This window comes from Nelusetta ayraudi, unplaced genomic scaffold (genome assembly GCF_046127955.1).
Source record: "Nelusetta ayraudi isolate G7.1 ecotype Tasmania unplaced genomic scaffold, CSIRO-AGI_Nayr_v1 ptg000202l, whole genome shotgun sequence".
NCBI classification, from domain to species: Eukaryota; Metazoa; Chordata; class Actinopteri; order Tetraodontiformes; family Monacanthidae; genus Nelusetta; species Nelusetta ayraudi.
Window position 1 is genome coordinate 116,510 of NW_027466251.1, and position 20,432 is coordinate 136,941.

At 47.5% G+C, this 20,432-nt stretch overlaps 2 protein-coding genes and 1 long non-coding RNA gene across 3 annotated transcripts; 1 reads left to right on the forward strand and 2 right to left on the reverse strand.

The window, feature by feature from the left end:
• Positions 1–377: 377 nt before the first annotated feature.
• batf (basic leucine zipper transcription factor, ATF-like) lies at positions 378–7,264 on the reverse strand. The gene is made up of 3 exons (XM_076015863.1): positions 6,854–7,264; positions 5,040–5,144; positions 378–1,599 (listed from the first exon to the last, which is right to left on the reverse strand). The coding sequence occupies exons 1-3, from the start codon at positions 6,914–6,916 to the stop codon at positions 1,393–1,395; spliced, it is 375 nt and encodes a 124-aa protein (XP_075871978.1). The 5' UTR covers positions 6,917–7,264; the 3' UTR covers positions 378–1,392.
• LOC142881535 (uncharacterized) lies at positions 6,509–12,279 on the forward strand. Its single transcript, XR_012925594.1, has 3 exons — positions 6,509–6,726; positions 10,980–11,045; positions 11,159–12,279. It is a non-coding gene; the product is annotated as an uncharacterized LOC142881535 (long non-coding RNA).
• Positions 12,280–13,275: 996 nt separating this feature from the next.
• On the reverse strand, positions 13,276–19,953 carry zc3h14 (zinc finger CCCH-type containing 14). Its single transcript, XM_076015862.1, has 17 exons — positions 19,779–19,953; positions 19,473–19,515; positions 19,269–19,383; positions 19,098–19,138; positions 18,699–18,870; positions 17,660–17,972; positions 17,163–17,323; positions 16,903–17,003; positions 16,668–16,826; positions 16,259–16,339; positions 15,965–16,115; positions 14,888–15,099; positions 14,413–14,563; positions 14,075–14,214; positions 13,892–13,974; positions 13,667–13,773; positions 13,276–13,570 (listed from the first exon to the last, which is right to left on the reverse strand). Exons 1-17 carry the CDS (start codon positions 19,812–19,814, stop codon positions 13,567–13,569), a joined length of 2,070 nt encoding a protein of 689 aa, XP_075871977.1. The 5' UTR covers positions 19,815–19,953; the 3' UTR covers positions 13,276–13,566.
• Positions 19,954–20,432: the final 479 nt, after the last annotated feature.

Sequence of the window (20,432 nt, forward strand, 5' to 3'; positions counted from 1 at the left end):
AAGTTTACTTCCTAGTTACGACTCATAACACATATTTTGTGTTGTGTATTTGAGTCATCTACGCGAATAAGGTGACATTTGTTGAATTCCATGTGACTATTTGATTATTATTATTATTATTTTAATGCATTTCGTGATGCGTTTTACAGCGAAAGGATCAATATCCTTGAGCCTTGCCAAGACGCTGTATCTAACGATAGCAAACAGCGCCCTCTAGCGATTTTTTTAGAGGACAAAGGTTTTAAGACTGCACACACACACACACACACACACACACACACACACACACACACACACACACACACACACACACACACACACACACACACACACACACACACTAGGCTTCAATAAGAAATTGTGGGAGTCAAAAAAGGTGGAAGTCATAACATTTAATAATAAATATTCTTGCTTGGTGCTTTCACCTCCCTGCATATTCACCAGAGCTCAAGTCAAAAACCCATCGAATGCCCTCGTCTCCTGTGCTGGCTGTTTTGTTTTGGCGCCTCAAAGCCTTTTGGTCGGACCAAGACATTCATTACATTCTTGTTTGTCAACAATCAAATCTGTCAAAAAAATCTCCTGAGCATTAAAACACACCAAAAGGAGGTCACTACAAAAAGCTTGTGACGAGGACGACAGCACTGCTGAACCCGCATACACAAACACAAATACCAAACAATGGTATTTTATGAATAATCTGAACATACAATGTTTGTTTTTTTGTTTTTCCTCTCCTAAGGTAAACATAGACTGGTGGATTGGCTCTTCCGCATTTACATGAAGTTCATCAATTTCAAAGGTCCCATATTACACAAATTTTTTTTTTTTTTTTTTTTTTACAATCATTTTTTTTACATGAATAATCATCAACAGAATCTATATTTAACAGCCTCTGACAAGAAAAACACACAGGTATTAGTTTCCTGCTAAAGATGGTGGCGTCATCGCTGACCTGAGAGAGGTACCAGTGGACTCTCAGCGTCCTATGTGATGTCACAAAGGGGCTGACGTCTGGAATGGATTGCTTAAGCACGCGCTTCCTTCCTGAAGAAGCGGAGCGGGCCGGGAGGCCCGGTGACAGGCCGGAGGAATCACAGAAGAGGTGCTGTCACACAACACTGGTACAGTGAGTTTTTCAACTGGATCCATAATACGGAACCCTTTAATCTGACAAGAGCAAGAGAGATGAGCGGAAGCAAAAAATAAGTAAAATAAATAGAAACACGTTACAGTTTGGGTTCCATACACGATCTGTCAGTTAACTCCTTTGTAAAAAAAAATTAAAAATAAAAAAAAACAAAAAACAAAAAACGAACACTTGTGGACACAGTCAGTATTTGTCTCCGGTGAGGTCAGTTGTCTCCTGCGGCGCCAAGTGGTGGGGACGAGTCAGTGCTGGTAGTGTGGTACTGGGATGTGCTGGTTGTGGTAGCTGCTGTGGTGGGGGGGGAAGAGGAGCTCGGGCGTCTGAGCGCTCAGGCCCGTGCACAGGGGCTCGTGGCTGCTCAGCACCGACGACAGGTACTTGGCCTCCTCCGTCAGCTGCTTCACCTCCTTCCGCAGGGCGGCGTTCTCCTTCTCCAGGTTCTCGCTCTCCTGCAGGACGGGGACGAGAGAACGAGAGTCGGTCAGAGGCCGAGGCGGCTTGTGGGTGGAGTTCAGACGTTGTTTTTGGATGATGGTTACAGGCAGTACAGTGCTTTCAAAACCGTTGAACGGCACAACGGTGCCTCCAGATGAGGAGCCGTGCGCCAGCCGCCTTTGGCAATCCCCGTTTTCAGTGCCATTTCTTTTCTGCTGACATTTGTGGTTTCCAGTGGGTTTACTCAAGTCTTTCAAGTCTCCGAGTCTAGCCTCACAACCGCTGGATGTGCGCGCCATGACATTTATTAATGTCACTTCGAACCCATCGCCTAAAGACACTTAGCGTTTCCGAGCGTACCGCTTCAAACCCAAAGCAAGTTTCAGAGATCGGCGCACCTGTTTCACCAGAACCCCGTCGTTTAACCGCAGCCATGATAAATAAGCCAACGATAATGCTAATGAGCTGACTGAGAAAACAGCCTGGTGGAATTTGGCTGATAGACTCCTGCATTTCTAACCGAGCTCAAAGTAACTTTCCTTCACCGTGTGCAGTAGGAAGCCCCTCCCAGCGCTCACATTGATTCCTTTTTTCTTTTCAAACTACGGGATAACCATGGAAAAGAGAGAGAAATAGACATACAGAGTGTCTCAAAAAATTTGACAGAATTTCGCTGACCAATCATTTTGGCAACTCTTGTTGAAATAATCTAAAATTTTCACAGAATGTATAGATCAAGATTTTATATTTAGTGTTTTTTTTGGTTTTTTTTTGTGTTTCCAGGTCGAGCTGTTCACTCCAACTGGGCGTCAACAATCACCCAGTTGACGTGTGCCATGCCACAGGCGCTGCACATATTGAACACTTGTGAAATCGGTCCCATAATAAACTTATGACGTTCAACACAAACTGTTCAATTTCATTGATAACTGCCTTGAAAATTATGTAAAGAAAATAATTATACATACACGTATGTAGATACATATGTATCTGTATAAGGTCACTTCAGCACAGTAGGTAGCTTTCATATTATAATTTCCTAAAACATTTTGTGAAAAGACTGAAACCACGAGCAAAAAAAAAAAAACACTTCTGAGGGAAGTTGATGATGATAATAAGGGACTTTCAACATTTCCTTGACTTGCATACGAGGTGGAAAAGAGTGAAGGAGAGGAGGAGCAACTCTAAAGTTAGTCATAAAATCTGATTTCTGTTTTTACCATAATTTTACATAATTGGGGGGAATCCGAAAGCTTTACATACAACTTTTTTTTTTTCCAGCCCCCTCAGTCTGTTTGCAAGGTAAAGTGGAAACCCAAAATTGTCCGTAGGCGTGTGTACGTGACGGCCGATGGTTGTTTGTATTTATTTGCATCTATTTGTGCCTTGCGATGAAGTGGCCGCTTGTCCAGGGTGTCACCCTGCCTTCGACCTCCGACAGCTGGGAGAGGCTCCAGCTGACCCCCGTGACCCTGAGCTCAGGAATGAGCAGGTATTGAAAAAGAAAGGATGGACCCTGCCTGCGTAGATCGTAAAACTGAAACACTGCTGGTGGTATCATTTCCAATGATGCAAGATCAACTCAATTCGTGCCACCTCAACACATTGTCAACTCTGACACGATGAGCGCCGGGGCAACGCGTACGTCATCTTCTTTTTTTTTTCCCCTCTTAGTTGTGGGTGACAGAGGGTGGGGGGGTGGGGGGGGGGCATTCCGCTCTCGCAAAAAAGGTCATCGCACACTGGCCCAAAAGATCACAACACGACACCGTGGGTCTTTACTGTCAGAAAAACCTCTGGGCAAACCCCGGCACTTGCGTCATTTAGACAAATACAGCCCACTGCTATCTTTACAAGAAGTGACTGCCTCTCTCTCTCTCTTTTTTTCTTCCCCCCTGCCCACGCCGTACGCTCACTTAAGCCGCATAATACTACTGAAGAAAAGGAAACACGACACTTTGTCGCAGTGGGAAAATAACTTCCTGTTTATCGAGCGAAACCAAAACCACACACACACACACACACACACACACACACACACACACACACACACACACACACACACACACACACACACACACACACACACACACAGAGCGTTGTCGCTTCTGTTGTGTGCGTCTGTATGTGTGTGCGTGCGTGCTCTTTGACTGCGGCATGCTCGGGTGCGATTGATAAGGTGCAGCAAGCTTGGCCGAGGCGTCAGTCAGTGTATCTAAACGAAACAGGCCCACGACCGCCCACAGTGAGGATTTCTCTGAAGGCAAGAGACAAAAAAAAAAAAAAAAAATTGATTGTCTTATTCCTCAAACTGATAAGGTTCACAGAAACAAAGAGAAATAATGGGAAGGCGAAGTTAGCAGAAATCTAAGTGTGGCACAACGAGGAGCGAAGATGAGGATGGAGATAAGGTTCCTCGGTGCAGTGACGTGATGCGGCCGCAGGTCAGGCCCATCCAGCCGATGCAGGTCAGGACTGGTGGCCTCCTTGACGAGCTGCGCGCTGGGGACAGAAGTCGGGCGCACGGCCGCGACAACGCTGAGTCTGAATGCTGATGGATTCTAGCCGCGAAAACCGAGCGATTGCCCACACTTGCTAATTTATTCATCAGGCCGCTTGCACGCGCACTCGTGCTCGCACGCAGAGAGAGAGGCGTCCAAGTGTGCTGCCCAGCAGAAGCCGTGACACATTCGCCACATGGTCAGGTAGCGAAGCTGCTCGCTCAATCGAATCATCGAGTGCCGAGGGATTCTTGAATTTGGCGAAAACGGGAAACACAATTTGATTCGGTTTGAACGTTGCGTATCCTGAGAGTGTGTCATCTGATTCGTTGACAACATTTGCGTTTATTAATGAAAAGCCGATATAGCGGGAACGCGTCACGTTAACCGCAGCGACAATTGGCACCTTCTAGGCCTGGGCTGGGCAAAGCTTTTGACCCCACAATGGGGTATACATTTGACAGAGGGGGCGGAGCAGCAGCAGATGGATGGATGGAGTAATTGGTGATCTCATAGGAAAAGAAATATATTATGGAATAAGTGGAAAACGTGCTTTATCGTCGCCTGAAAATGAACAAAGCTCGGCGGGCCGGATTGTGAAGCTGAACGGGTCGCATATGGGCCCCGGGCCGCAGTTTGCCTACACCTGTTCTAGCCTAGTCAGTGAAGTGAAAACGCATCAGAAATGAGGAAAAATCCACCCTTCCCTTCTTTTGCTGTGCCCAAAAATGCCTCTCATGAAATGCCTCTTGTGATGTCACAAAGGGCACAGGCACCTCTTGTGATGGCAGTTTTAGCAGGAGGCTAAAGCAAAAACAGGAGGCTGCAAACAGAGAGCTAAACACGCAGGTTTTTCTGTGTGTGTGTGCGTGCGTGTGCGTGTGTGTGCGTGTGCGTGTGCGTGTGCACGTGTGCGTGTGTGCGTGTGTGCGTGTGTGTGTGTGTGTCCTCACCAGGTGCAGGCTGTCAGCTTTCTGGGTTTGCCTCTGCCGGCTCTTCTGGGCGGCGAGCCGGTTCTTCTCCCGCCGCATCACTTTCTTCACGTCGTCCGAGGAGCTCTGAGGAGGGAACGACACACAGATGGTCCGAATCAGCGCCGTCGGGTAGTTTTCTCGCTCTCTCTCTCTCTCGCTCTCTCACTTTGTGTTCTGTTGCCCCCCTTTTTCTTCTCCCTTGAATTTTTTTTTCTCGCCGCTAAAACGTCTTCAACGGCAGTTTGAGGCGAAGCGTCCTGTGGATGCTGCGGAGGGGCGTGTCCGGGGAGCGGCTGAGTCACTGGTCGCTGGTGAAGCCTACGCCCTGCTCGTCACGCTGGTATCAGATTAACTAAGCTTATTTGAAAGCAACACTGAGTCACTTGCACATCAAAGGGATCGGACGTGGATTCGGTGAAAAGCCGTTAACCGATGCAGCAGTTATGCGTCTGTTGACCGACACGCATGGCGAAGAGAGGCATGACATGGTTTCTTCTTCTTCTTCTTCCTCCCCTCTTTCTCTCATCAGCTCATTATTCACCCCTCTGCACTGCAAACTGAACCCACCCGGCTGCTGGTCAGAGCCAGCCAGCCGGTAGAAGCACAGACAGGAGACAAGTTCCTCCTGCACCAAAGTTCTTTCATCCCTCATCTTGCTGCCACACATGAAAACCACCAGGCCAGGCCAGGCCAAGCCAAGTCAGGCCAGGCCAGGCCAGGCCAGGCCAGGCCAGGCCAGACTGGGCCAAGCCAAGCCAAGCCAAGCAAAGCAAAGGAATCCAATCCAAAGCAAAGCCAGGCCAAACCAGCCCAGGCTGGGTGACCCACAGACAGGAGACAAGTTCCTCCTGCACCAACGTTTATTCAAGCCTCTCCAGGCTTTGGCACCAGGACATGCACGCAGGGGCCAAACCAGGCCCGGCCAGGCCACACCGGGCCGGGCTGGGCCAGGTTGGGTCAGCATGTCCCTGACAGCTCACATAGCAGTCACACACACACACACACACACACACACACACACACACACACACACACACACACAAAAAGGGGGCCGTTAGCACTCGCAAGTGGTGCAGACAGTGCGTTACTGCTGCTGCTGTTGTTGTTGTTTTGTTGCGTGCGTGTGTGTGTCTACGCGCATGCGATTCACAAAAGCCTACACACAGAGCGAGTCATGCCTGCAGCCCATGTGTGCAAGAGAAACACTCAGAGGAACTGTGAAGAGAGAGAGAGAGGTAGAGAGAGAGAGGGAGAGAGAGAGGGGGGGGGAGAGAGAGAGAGAGTGCTAAAAAAAAACAAAAAAAAACAAAAAACAACAACAACAGTTTGTTCGGAAGGTGAAGCACATCTCAGCCTCGACACTCACAGTCTGACCTGAGCCTTTATGTATCCACTGTACTGTACGCTTCTGGAAATGTGATGCAGCCCGTTTCACCGTGTGATGCTGTTGCCGTGTCCGTAAAGAAGCAGCGTTGCTGTCCCTTTAAGCGGGCGAGCGTGACCCCGGGAAAGGTGCGTGTGTGCGCACGGGGTTGTGGGAGTTCTTCGGAGGGGTCGTCGAGACGCACGCGTCCACCAGTGTGTGGTTGTGGCGGAGGGGTTTCAGGGAGAAAGGGCCTGCAGGTCTGCATCAGCAGTGAAGCGAGCCGACAACAACCACGTCCCAGTACGTATACACACACACATCTCCACACACTCGTATGTACGTTCATGTATCTCAGAAAGGAAGAAAGACAGAAAAGTGTGATGCAAGCATACGCGGCGTGGCGGCGCGTGGAGGCTCGCGCACTTACCGGTCTGCTCCCGGGTGACGGCGACTTGTAGCTCGTGTCGTTGCCGTCCGAGCCCTGGGCCATGGCCGCGCGCGGCGAGCGCGAGAGAACGACCACTTCTTCTTCTCGGGGGTGAGCTCGGCGTCCCTCGCGCTCCTCTGGTGCGCGCGTGGCGTGTCGGTGTGTGCCGCTTGCGGACGGCGCCTTCACGGCACGCGGTGTGCTCGAGCGAGAGAGAGAGAGTGAGTTAGTGAGTGAGTGAGTGAGAGAGAGGGAGGGAGGGAGGGAGGGGAGGGACAGCAGAGCGCGCGAGGGAGTGCGTGTGTGACAGAGTGAGTGACAGGACGAGCGCGAGGAGCTGTGTGAGTGAGTCGGTGACGAATCTTCTTCCCTCTTTTCTGTCCTCCTCTGTCACCCCACCTCTCTCTCTCTCTCTCTCTCTCTCTCTCTCTCTCTCTCTCTCTCTCTCTCTCTCCTTGCTCGCCATAATTAGGGTGTAAAGTTGCATTAGACTGAAAGTCACATGTCTGATGGAAAGTTCAAGCGCGCAAAGCAATGTTGTAAACTCCAGAAAAATAACACACACCCACCCACACACACACACACACACACACACACACACACACACACACGCACACACACGCACTCACAGGCTTGACCTGAAAAATTGTGAATTCATTAATCTGAGTGGACTTTGACACTGTGAGGAGAGACAGAATATTTAAGAGGAAGAAAAAAAAAAATCGCAGTTTTGAATGACCACTGTCGCCGACGTGGTTCATAAAGAGCGCCGGTTAAAAAGGAAAAACAAAAAAACAAAAAAAACCCTAAAACAACTTTCTTCACCAGCAATGCATGGTGTGCGTGTGCGTGCACGTTGAGCACGGTAGCCTCTTCCTCTTTCGTCAGGCGACCACAGAGTCTCGGCCCAGTTCTCTGGGGGACGCTGCATCCCAAAAGTCCTCATGGATGGCTGGGCGGCTGGCACAGCGTTGCATCTGCCTGCCTGCCTGCCTGCCGGTGATTTCCACCGCTGTCGACACACCGGCAATTTTCACACTCACTCACACACGCACACTCACTCACACACACGCACACACGCACACACACACACACACATGAGGGAAATGATGCCATTATCCACCCATTTTTTTTTTTTTTTTTTTGACTGGTTGGGTTCAACTTCCTGTGAATAATAAAATATAAAGAACTAAACACACACACACACACACACACACACACACACACACACACACACACATGGGGGAAATGATGCCATTATCCACCCATTTTTTTTTTTTTTTTGACTGGTTGGGTTCAACTTCCTGTGAACAATAAAATATAAAGAACTAAACACACACACACACACACACACACACACACACACACACACACACACACACACACACACACACCAGCTGCAGGAAAGTGAAGCAACACCCAGTAAATTTGGGCATTGGGAAATCCTGACGGGGCTCCCCTGTAGGCCACATGCAATTCCCTTCACCCTATGTAAATAACTGAGGGGAATCTTGTAGAAATGTACAGAAGAGGGCGATGAAATGAAAACGGCGGGGCGGGCGCTGAAATCTTCTCGTCATTTCTACACGTGCCGGAGATGAGAATGCACCTGCGTGTCCGTCCGGTCGGAGGCCTCGCCATCCGCCGGGGTTGTTTATTTTATCCGTCTCCTTGTTTACCCTCATCAGGAGGCAGCATTTGCTGATTCGAGGACGAGCGTTTTCTTGTCAGGGAGAGAAGAAGGAGAAGAAGAAGAAGAAGGAGGAGGAGGAGGAAGAGGAGGAGGAGGAGGAGGGAAAAAAAAAATCAGGAGCAAAACAGCTTTGCTCGGCAGAACAGTCCTCCCACACAAAAACATGTTCGACCATCGCGAGGAATTTTGAAGAGCCTGGGCGAGGGCAGACAGCTCCAATCCGTGGCATTTAACGCCGTCCAACAGAGTCGAGAGTGTAAAAAGTACAAAAAAAAGGAGGGAGGGAGGGAGAGAGGGAGAGAGAGAAGGCTGGCGGAGGGAAGCTGATTAGCCAAATTCTGCTGCTTTATCCGGGACGCAGACACAATGCGGTGCAAACACAGAAAAACAAAAACAGGCTGAGACCTTTTTCTAGAAGCTTGACCCCATTTCTCCCCCCCCCCCCCTCCCCCCACCCCCCACCCCAGTCGACAAACACCAACTGGACCGGCCTGCAATACGGCTCTTAATGCGTGACTAATTGTCTTGAATGCGTCGGTTGTGTATTGTGTGTGCGTATTATTTAAATCAGCGATCAGCAACCCGTTCGAACCTGAGAGCGACTTCGTGGTAACTGGGTCACACGGAGGGCAGCCAGTTTGCTGCCCTCTTCTGAAATAACACATTTCTCTGTTGATCTTTCATTGTAGAGCATTATTAATGATGCTCTCTGACACACTGACCATGGTTATGACTTATCAACAGTAAAATGAACAAGGTTGGATACAGATAATGTCAATATTCAACACCTTATTTCCATTCATCTGAGTTTCTAAGTTAGAACAGGCCTGAGGGCGACTCCTGGTCCTTGGGGGGGGTGGGGGCGTAGGCACCAAGTTGGTGACCCCTGATTTAAAGGGCCACCAACATTCATTGGAAATGAAGTAGGAGGTGCGGTTTGATTTCGATGAAGTGGTTTGTGTTCTCATTAGCAAATCATCGAATAATTACCACTTCTGTTTAAAATGGAGAGCCAATGTGTTGCCACCATGGAGCTCCAGTAGCCCAGAACTCGGATCTGCTCAGGGGTTTTTTTTTCCAATTTTCCCCCGAATACCAACACCAAGAAATTGTGAGAGATAAACATAACATTATTATTTGTAGCGTGCTCAAATCTTCCACGCTGGGGCGTTTTTTAGCGTCATTGTGCTAGTTGTGCCGCCTCTGTGTGCCCAAGCATGTGACACTGTTAAAGTGAGACAAAAAACAAATGTACCCACAAGCCAGATGAAAGCATGTTGTTGGCAAACATGGTATCTTTTTTTGTTTTTTGTTGGTCTTTTTAATTTATTTATTTTTTACCTTAAAGGCCTACTGTGTAACGTTTAGTACAGGCGTGGGCAAGCTACGGCCCGGGGTCCATATGTGGCCCGTTAGGCTTTTTAATCCAGCCTCCCAAACTTAAAGAAATGATATTAATCATAAGGAAGTAAAATAAAGCTTTTCTACTTGTCCAATGGGATGCTGTATTTGTTTCTCCTATGCGGTGGGTCACCAAAACCCTCATACATCTGCTCCTGCTCCGGCCCCTCCGTCAGATTTTAGAACCCATTGGCTTAGTAGCATCTCATAACCACAAACGTCAGTCACTTGATCGCACATCTATCTTAGACCGGGTGACGAGGTCAGGATCAAAATCAGTAATATAAATATAAATATAACCTTACATTTTGTTCTGGGAAGAGACCAACGCAAATGTCACTCCGGGGTCCTTTAATATCACAAATCTCTTCTTTTTTTTTTTTTCCCACCCCCGCCGTTGCCTTGGATCGTTGCAATAAAACAAACCACACGCGTTAACCCAGTTTACTGACGTCACGCATGTCAGAGGCGGCGCAAACAAGCGTTCGCCGAGGGTAGACGAGTGTGAAGAGCGGAGGCCTCTCGCTCTCCCGCCGCTTCGGGCCCCCGCTAGATGTCTGGAAAAAGCCCACGAAGAAGAGGCCACTCGCTCTAGAGGAGAGATGTCCTCATTTACGGTCGCTCTATCTCTGTTCGGCAGAAATCGAGGTTTCAGTGGGAGGTTTCTAATAAGCTGCGGATTAGCGGGGAGGAGCTGAGAGGTTACACGGTCTCACCGAGGGCCTACAGCTCTCAGGAGGGTTCAGCTGAACTCTGGTATTCACTTCAAAACAAAGGTGGCCTATGAGTCACTGAGAAAAAAAAAACCCAGAAGGTGTGAAGTCCAGTTGACTTTGATGAGGTGGCTCACTTCTACATCCATTTTCTCTGTTTTGTTGTTGTTTTGTATTGTTTACTGCCCATGAGTCCAACCCGGTCCATCAGTACTCAGACATGTGACCACCTGCTGGGATGCCGGTCATTGCAGAACCGGCGCTTTTGCTTCTTTTTTTTCTTCTTCTGATTATTACATGAGTTACTGATGTCATCTAGCTGACTGGAAGAGAAAAAAGACCGGTGTCCTCCTTCATTCAATCAGCACCGGGAAACAACACAATGGTAAGTTCCCCACTTTCACTTTCCTTCTTAACTTTACACATTCAAATAGAAGGTTGGGCAATCTTTATGGTATTCCAGGATCTTTTTTTCTTTTCTTTTTTTTTCCTTTCCAGAAGCATGATGCATCGAATCTACACATAGTTGTGAAGAAACACTTCCTTCCGCATATCGGCCTTGATCGCAGATGTTGCAAGATCCTGGCAGGACATTCTGAGCCCCAGATTACCGTCACAGTCAAGATAAGCAGCAACTGCTTCTGGTATCTGACGCTGGAGACTTTGAGCCGAGGAGGTCTACCTACAGTGATGGATCGGACATAAAAAAAATAATAATGATAATAAGTTTGCATGTTCTCTCTGTGTCTGCGTGGGTTCTCTCCGGGTTCCCCAGCTTCCTCCCACACTTTTTGAATTGAGAACTCTAAATTGTCGGTAGGTGTGTGTGTGTGCGTGTGAGTGCGAAGGGTTGTTTGTCTTTGTTTGTCTCTATGTGGCCCTGTGATGAACTGGCGACTCGTCGAGGGTGTCACCCTATGACAACTGGGAGAATTTCCAGCAAACCCCCATGACCCTGAGTGCAGGAGTGAGCGAGTATTGAAAATGGATTGACAATAATAATGATAATAATAATCATCATCATCATCATAATAAAACAGCGTCACTGGAAAACATATGTATGCTGATTTTTAAATGTTCTGGCCCAGAGAAGCTAGAAGTAGCCACCTCCCTGGCTGGCGTCCTTCCTTTTAAAATCTGACGCAGTTGCGGAAGCCCTCCAGTGGGAGGCGGTGTAGAATATGGAGAACAGCGGCTTCAGGAACATTTTCCAAATACTTTAAAGTGGACGAAAAAGCAATAAAAGGCTACGAAAAGACGCAGCGTGAGTGTGTGTGATAATAGCGACGTGTCGTACAGCAACCAAAAGACTGAGTCTCGCTGTATTACTCAGGCTGCGCTACAGCGTCTATTCACGGGCGCGATCCCACTACTGAGCGGCACGGGGGCTTTGGCCTGCTCCGTTTCCGACCTGGGCCGGTGCACCCCTCCTTAGACGACCTGGTGGTCCCGGGCTCCCCCAGGAGCACCATATCGATACCGAGCTTAGTGCGGACACCCGATCGGCATAGTCCGCTGCAGCTCAGAACTCCTGAGCTCAAACGATCCGCCAGCCTCAGCCTCCCGGTAGCTTGGATTACAGGCGCGCGCCACCGCACCCGGCGAGAGAAGACTGTGCTCCTAGTGTATTTATCTTCGACTGGGGTGACGTCATCACGCAGCGACAGCACCTGGCGGAAAATTTGAAAGGCCCGTGTGTTGTCAGTACAGACCGTGGATGTACTATAAGAATGTGGTGTTTTGCTGATTATTTTTTAATTTGTTTTTCAATGTTGTTCAATTCAAATAAAGTTGAAATAATACTAATAAACGCCAGTGAGCTAAGCTCTTTGTGCATTTATCCTCGACTCAGTAAACGTCATCAAAGAGCGCGAAATGTGTGGGGGACATCTAGTGGTGTGTCTCGATTCTGCAGCTGCATTCCGTATTTATAGAAGGTAAAACGTGCTTAATGAAAAAAAGAAAGTGCTCATGTTGCACTAACTGAAGTACGAAAGAGGATTAGGGCCACAGCGAGGGGAAAATATTACAGGAAGTCGTTTTTCTGTTTCCATTTCGAGTTTTAAGTTGATTTTTTGTGAATAAAGTAGACATTTCGTAATCAGTTTATTGCACCGCAAAGGTCATGAGCGTTTCTTTGGAAGTGAATGTATGCATGTATTTATTTTAAACGTAAACGTTATCTGGAGTCATTTCACTTCCTCCCAAGTATGTTCCAACTTTTATTTTATTTTTTTGAACAACTTCAGGGTGTTTCATGGTGTCAAGATTTAAAGGCTTCACAGTCAAGCAGCCTTATTTATCCCCTACATTTAGCCCTCTGTTTACTACCTCTACCTCACAGCTTTAATACAAAATTTTCCCTAGCTATCAGCACCTTTATGACATCACACAGACGATTTTCAAAGCTGCATTTTTCGGCATTCGCTGTCATACAGAGGAGCGAGCTAAAGTAAAGGGTGGACTCCTCTGAATTCTGGGGGAATCATTAAAACAACTAGAGTAACAAGTTGTACAAATTACATTTATAGTGTGTCCCTTGTTATATACACGTTTGAACATTTTTTCAATCAACATCTCGAACCAAGACAAAATAAAAACAAAAATCCTCCCAATTAACAATAAAAAGGCTTTTATAGGCATGAACTTAAACACCAAATCACAGCGTTCAACAACACACTGGACAGGAGCATGTCTTTATAAAATGATTGTGTTCACAGTATGAGACGTTTCTTTCTCTCTTTTAATGTATTGAGAGCGCTGACAGAACTTAGACCATGTTACAGTACAAACCACTTTTTCGGTTCTTAAAAATCAGTTCAAACAGAACAAAAAATAAAACGGGGATGAAAATCCATAAAGATTGGCAGCATCTTCACCACCATTAGACTTTTCATTGGACTTGATTAGCTGCAAGAGGTAAAAAGAAAGATGATTAATGCACCAATTTCTTCATACGCCACACAGAAAAATAAAAATCAGCTCATCCGTCTCCTATCTGGTTACCTGCTCTGAGCTTTTGTCCATTTCAAGGCGTGTCTCGGAGGCACGGACGTGGTCGGGTGGTAGAAGGTGCAACCTGGTCGTTTGCACTGCGCCGCAAAGCGACAAGGCTGTTGGACAACACCACACAAAGAATTAACAGAATCAAAACAGAAAGGTGCACTTCCCTGCAATCTGTTTCACTGGACAGTATGACAGAAAACCTGTACGTCTCCTATGGGGTTTTACCTTGGGATGATAGAACGGACACTCCAGGTTCTTGCAGTCGGGGAAGAAGCGGCAGGTACTTTTGGCCGAGATCGGCTGCGCAGCTGTGGACAGATTTCGTTTAGAAAAAACGAGTTTCGGGTTGGAACCAGCTGCACTCAGTGTGTGTGTGTGTGTGTGTGTGTTTGTTTTGAGATGACCTACCTGGCCTGGGTGGAGGAGCACCGGTGCTTCTCCGGCTGACGTGAGTGAAGGGACAGTCTGGTTTGGTGCACCGAGCGTCGTATTTACAGTTTGGATGGACGAAAAGGCATTTATCCCCAAACTTACAGCTGGGAAATGTTCTTTAAAAAGAAAAAAAAAAGATGACATTTTATTGAAAGAGAGGATTGAGTGAGAAATATTTTATTTCATTTTTATTTCTTTTAAACAAATATAATTGCCCTTCTATTTGCGTTATATTGTTGCTGTAATTTCCCTAATGTGCGATTGATAAAGGCGTTCTATTCTATTCAATTCTACTTTGGAGGACAAACACTCACTTGCACTGTGTCGTGGGGTGATGGTACGAACACTCGTCGCCGCTCTTGCACACCGGCCAGAACTTGCATCTCTCCATCGCCTTCTGTCTCTTCAGCGGGACTGCTCCCTCCTCCTCTTCCATCTCCTCCATCTCAAAGTCCATCGCGTCGTCTGCCAGAGGAGGACAGAGAAGCTCAAGTCAGGAAGGCTCAAGTTTGTATGGCATTATCTGAATTGTATCTTGGGAACTGAAAAGGAATGTGACTGTGTGCATTACGTTCTTTGTTAATTATAAGATATTCAAATTTTATATTAACATTTAATAAAATAACATATTAAAAGAAGTCTTCTTTCTAGACCGGAAAATGTTTGGATTTATATTACACAGTTTTTCTTTTCTTTTACAAAGAATGAAATAAAGAATAAATTATATTAAAATGAAAATGAAACTTTCTACTCGAAACACTGTGGAGGCAGTGCTGGGAGATGTCGCACCTTCCTCTGCAGCGAGCCGTCCCTGCAGCCGGTGCAGGACGCTGACTTTGGGCTCCCTGCTCAGGTGGGCGGGGGCCTCTGTCATCTTGGTCGGGGGCCTCACGTCGTCCAGCTCCATTTCGCTGTCGGCGAAGTTCCCCAGCGGGCTCGGCACGCCGTCCAGGGTGACAATGAACTTGGGGCTAGCAGAGTCGCCTCGGTCCTTGCTGATGCTGGGAAACAAACACAAAGTAAATGTTAAAAAACAACACTCGTGACAGGCCAGCAGCGAGGCGACCGGCTGGTAGACATCAGCTTGGATTTGAACTACACGTCTCAATTTCCAATTCAGACTGTTACCCGTCTCCCTCTTTTTTTTTTTTCAACTTCCTGCTTAAATCTAACCTGACATCTGCATTGACACCTCGCTATGGCTGTTAGTTTTTTTTCCGCCAACGTGCATTCATAGATGCGGGAAAAGGAAATAAGTCCGTTTGTGTGTCGTTAAGATCCAAATGCAAATGACGCACAACGAGACTCCAGCTGCAGGCGCAGAGCTGCAGCCCTGCTGCTGCAGCTGGCTTTTACAGACTCAACTCAGACAAAAACAAGACCAACGTCCGAGCTTTTCACATGTTGTTTTTTGTGTGCAGAGTATTATAGATAAAATTGCGGCTGTTTGTCAGGACTGCTCTGGGGACTCGAGTGCAGTGCGAGCGGGATGTTATCGCCTGATCAGAGTGTGATGGAAAAGTTGAACTCAGTTCGTGTGAGACAGCAGAGGCGTTTCCATTGAACATTACGCCAGACTTGAGAAGAGCAAAACAGAATGAAACAACCGTTTCTTTTTTTTTTCTAAAGGCAGAAGAACCTTTATTTGAACCCTGCACAGATGTAGCCGAGGTCTGCACACTTGACGTGACTTATAAACTAATAATGCAAATACAGCAGTGATGGACCACTGGAGCAAAAAAAAAAAAAAAAAAAAAAAAAAAAAACTGAGCTTGGTCACTTAAACCAAGTAGTTTAAACCCAGACTACATGTAGAGAGAGAGAGAGAGTGTGTGTGTGTGTGTGTGTGTGTGTGTGTGTTTGCACCTGGCCTGGACGGTGCGTGGTATGGCCGGCTGGACGCCCTCTCTGGGCTGCTCTCTGGGCTGCTCTCTGGGTTGAGGCTCCTGCTGCTGACTCATGATGAAGGACCGGGTGTCAGAGGTCTTGGTCTTGCCGCCCTCCACAACCTTCACACCTACAGGCGGCAGCGGCCATGTTGCATGGATTACTGAAACCTTCTTCAACCAGTCTGTGTTTTTTTTGTTTGTTTTTTTAAAACTGCCCACGGCGCTCTGACGCTCTGTGGGTTTGCGCGGCCGCTGCTAACAGAACTCTCACCATAGTTGTGGCGCTGCTGTGCTCCGTCACCACCTTCGGCCAAGCTGAGCTGCAGGCGCGATGCTAAAGATCTCGCTGGAGCTGCATAGAAGTAATGGAATCAATATGCAACTGAATCAAAACAGACCTCTGACTTATTTCCCTCTTACGTTAGACAAGTTATATGACTGATGCACATACGGTAACAACACTTTGAAACCTTGTAATGTGGAAACCACACTGGTCTGCTGCTTGAAGAGTTTTTGGTTGAAGTAAAATAGGCTTTCCTGTCTTACTGTATTCATTTATCTGCTCCTTCTAAACAGGCATATCCAATTTTCCCACACTCTGCTACAACCCTGCGTACAAGAGCACCCATCTCTCCATTTTTTTTATTTTTTTTTTAAATGTTATATAGACAGTCACACACCAGGTGCTCCAGAGGGAGGTAGCCCTGTTGGGGGGTAGGCGCGAACCCGGGGTTCCAGGCTGTGGAGGTGCTCCTGCACCAGCTGGATGGCTGCGCTCATCTCCTCGCTGCTGGCCCGGCGTGCACGAGGCGCAACGGGAACCGTCTGCCTCTGCGGCACTGTGGGAGAGTCGGAGGTGAGGCGGGAAGGCGAGATCGACGACGGCTGCGGTAGATTTTATGTTAGTAAATGTACTTGAAGGGAAGGCTGTGGTTTTGGTGATGGAGTCCTGGGCCTCAGAGATGGCTTTCAGTATCAGGTTCCTGTTGGCTTGCTTGGCTGGCGGCAGAGTTGGTCTGAAACGGTGAAGAGCAGAGTTGCAATAAAATCCTGCAGGGCGAAAATGAAAATGCAACACGCACACTTCTCTAATTTTAAAAGGCAACGCTGGACTGCAGGGCCTGTTTTCAAATCACAAAATCATGCAGTTTCTTGTAAAGGGCTTAAACACTGACTTGCGTTCGGGTTTGGCAGCGAGCGACACTCTGCTGGAGAGGCCACGCCCTCCATATTCCTCGTCCTCCTCCTCGCCGTCGTCACTGTCCTCGTCGCTGCTTCGATTCACTCGGACCACTGAACTCACGACCGGCGCCTTGCGTTTCCGTGACAACTCCTCCTGCCAAACAGAAACCCTGAATTAGTACCGAACATGTTCTCGTGAAACAACCAGGAGGATGTTTTCACGTGATGTCACAGGGCTCAGATGGAGGGCAGGCTGCTGAGGATCCGCCGTGGAAAAAAGTTCTGGTGTTTTGCGTAGTTTACAGCTGCTCCAATTGCTCTAACTGAGAAAAAGAAAAGCTTTTTTGTTCACAGAGGGGAGAAGTGTATCGGGATCTCTACACTACATTCGTACGTTCCTGCCCTCCATCTGAATTCGCGCCACCTTGAGAAGTCATCACAGCCACATGACTGAAACCCAGCCATTGCTCCAAACGTCACCCAAACCTACCCGGCTGGAACCGGCCGTGCTGCTCCTGCCAGTCCTGCCGTCATGATGCCTGCTGTAGGCGGAGCCCTCGCCGGTCGAGTGATGCCCGGCTGAGCTCATCCTGCTCTGGCCCGGCCGGTAGATTTCGGCGGTGGGTCTGCTGCTGGTGCGACGCGCTCTGCTGTGGCTGCCGCTCGTGGCCAGAGGGTCCTCGGCAATGAGGTCGTCGTCCATCTCCGGCTTGATGTCGATCACGGCTTCCGAGGGGAGGAGCTCCATGATGGGCTTCACGGCCGAGGTCAGCCGGGAGGAGCTCTTCTCAGCGGCGCTTCTCCTGATGCGGGAGAGATCATTTTTATCATTTCACCTCAGCACTGTGTAACACCGTCAATGGCCAACACTATTCTGTAAAGTGTTTAACAGGAAGACATTTTAGAATAAATACTCATAGCATGACATAACATTAATAGGCAGCACAGTATTAATAATGGGATTGTCATGAGGGCAGATAATTCTGCATATTGAAATCACAGAGATGATGCACATATAATTATGAAGTAGCAGTGGCCACTCACTAGCAGGTAGCAGTAGGTTGGAATTCACAGCGATCTAGCCCTTGTTAATGTTACAAGACTACATTACCCATGTTCCTTAGCGGTGTGGAGGTTCAGGAAGTGTTACGTGAGAGTGCACGTTGTGCTTTCAGTTGGAATGAGATTGTGCAATAAACAAGACGCTTATTTCCTCCGTCCACAAACGTGTCCCTCAGCCTTTTTGTTCCTACAAAGTCACACGTTGGACCTGTCGCCCCAACACAGCCTCTCCCTAGGCTGCTTTGTTGCCATGTGCACTGATAAGGGGGTTGTTACACATATAAATAGATGTGGGATAATGTAAAAGTAAGAGTGTTACAGCATTTCAAAGTGTTGGTGAAGCATAAAGCCTGGAACCAGCGCTCAAGTTGAACTGGATCTTTAATCTCATCCCGACTTCGATGATCTTGGCAGGTGCCGGAATGTTTTTAAGTCCGCTCCTAAATGATTAAAGCTGCTTGTAATACCTGCTTGAGTTTGCCGAGCTGGACACACGCGTTTCAGTCCTCTCCGATCGTGAGCTGGACACCAACAAAACTTTGGACTCCTCTGACTTGAGGCCCTCGTTTATACACACTGTGATCTTCCCAGCGTTGGAACCGCCATCAGAATAGTGCTGATGCCTGAGAGATGCAGGCTCTGCAATGAAAACAGAGCCAAGTGTCAATCGGGGGGGGGGGGGGGGGGGGGATGAGACAACATACGTCCAGCCAACAACAGCAAAAAACTTTAGTGTCAGTATTCGCATGCAAGACTACCTGTTTATTAATGCTGCTGAATCAAAACAGACTCCTACACAACTGCATATTTATTCCATGCATGGTTAACGACGTGCAATGAATGAACTTGAAATAAGCTCAACTTACCGACAGCAACCGTTCTCAACTTATCAAGGACACCCTGAAGCCTTAAAAAAAAAAAAAACCCAACCAAGCAAACACAAGTTAGAACAAACAGAGGGTCCCTCGGCCTTGATACGGGAACGACAAAACTAATGGCCAGGTTATGCAAGACTTCATAGTCGAGTGAGATCGTACCAGGCTGTGAACTTGGCGGTGTTGCTCCCGAGGAAGAGCGACAGATCGTCAGCCATCTGTTGGGGGGTCTTCTTGTTCGCCACCATCACCATGATGTAGTCGGGGAGCTCGTCGTCTAGTTCGACAAAAAAGAGGAAAACGCGTACGATGTTTGTTTGAAGCTTCATGCCACGAAAAATGATTTTTTATATTTAATTTACTCACCGATATACGCCCCGAGCTCTTGTAGCTTCCCCTTGATAGCAGACTGCAAGAGACCAGAATACAACATTTTAGCGAAACACGTCAAGCTGTGCGCGCACAATTTTAATAACTACATCCTTTCATGTTCTCTAAGACTCTGCTTTGCCACGTTATGAAGTATTGTTGCCACCGTTGCCTCTCCCTTGTAAACATACACCGTTTAGCATGCGGCTTGGCTAACCGAGCTGGCTGCATCGCCTCTGCTAGGCTAATGCTGACAACAAACCCGGAGGGCAGCTTTGTCTTTCAAATTCTGATGCCATTCACCTTTATGTTTTTGCTAATCTCTGCCCCGATCTCCATGGCTCGCGTCTAATTCAATAAACACAAAAACAAACAAACAAACAAAACTAAATATAAACCTGGTCGTTCGTTTACGCTTAAACGCTAACTAGCAGCAGCGAGAGGAGAGACACGTGACCTATACGACGTCACTACGCAAGTGCGTCGACGTAAGCGCGCATTTGTCGAGAGCGCAACTGAGAGTGTTAACCCGGTGCTGCCCCACAGAGGCCATTTTTAGATTGCAAGGGCTTTTTTGGGGGGGACCGCCATCGCTCGATTTTTCCTCCATTTTCCAGATCTTTGCTATTTTATTAGGAACAGCACTGGAGCAGCCTCACACAATAACCTACCCAAAAGCTGTATAGAGCTCCTCACTTGTCTATTTAGGACAGGAACCCCTCCTTCCCCCACCACGCGCACGCACACACCTGATTTTGATCGACTCTTAATGACCAGGTTTCACTTTGCGAAGATTATCTGACTCAGGTGTGTTTTGGACTTACATAATGACGATGCATTAAAAAAAATAGAAAATAAAAAAATAAAAACAAAATAAAAATAATTAAAACGTATGACTTTTTTTTTATGTGGATTTGTTTCAGATTCAATTTCTCATAAACGTAAAAGGAAAAGTTT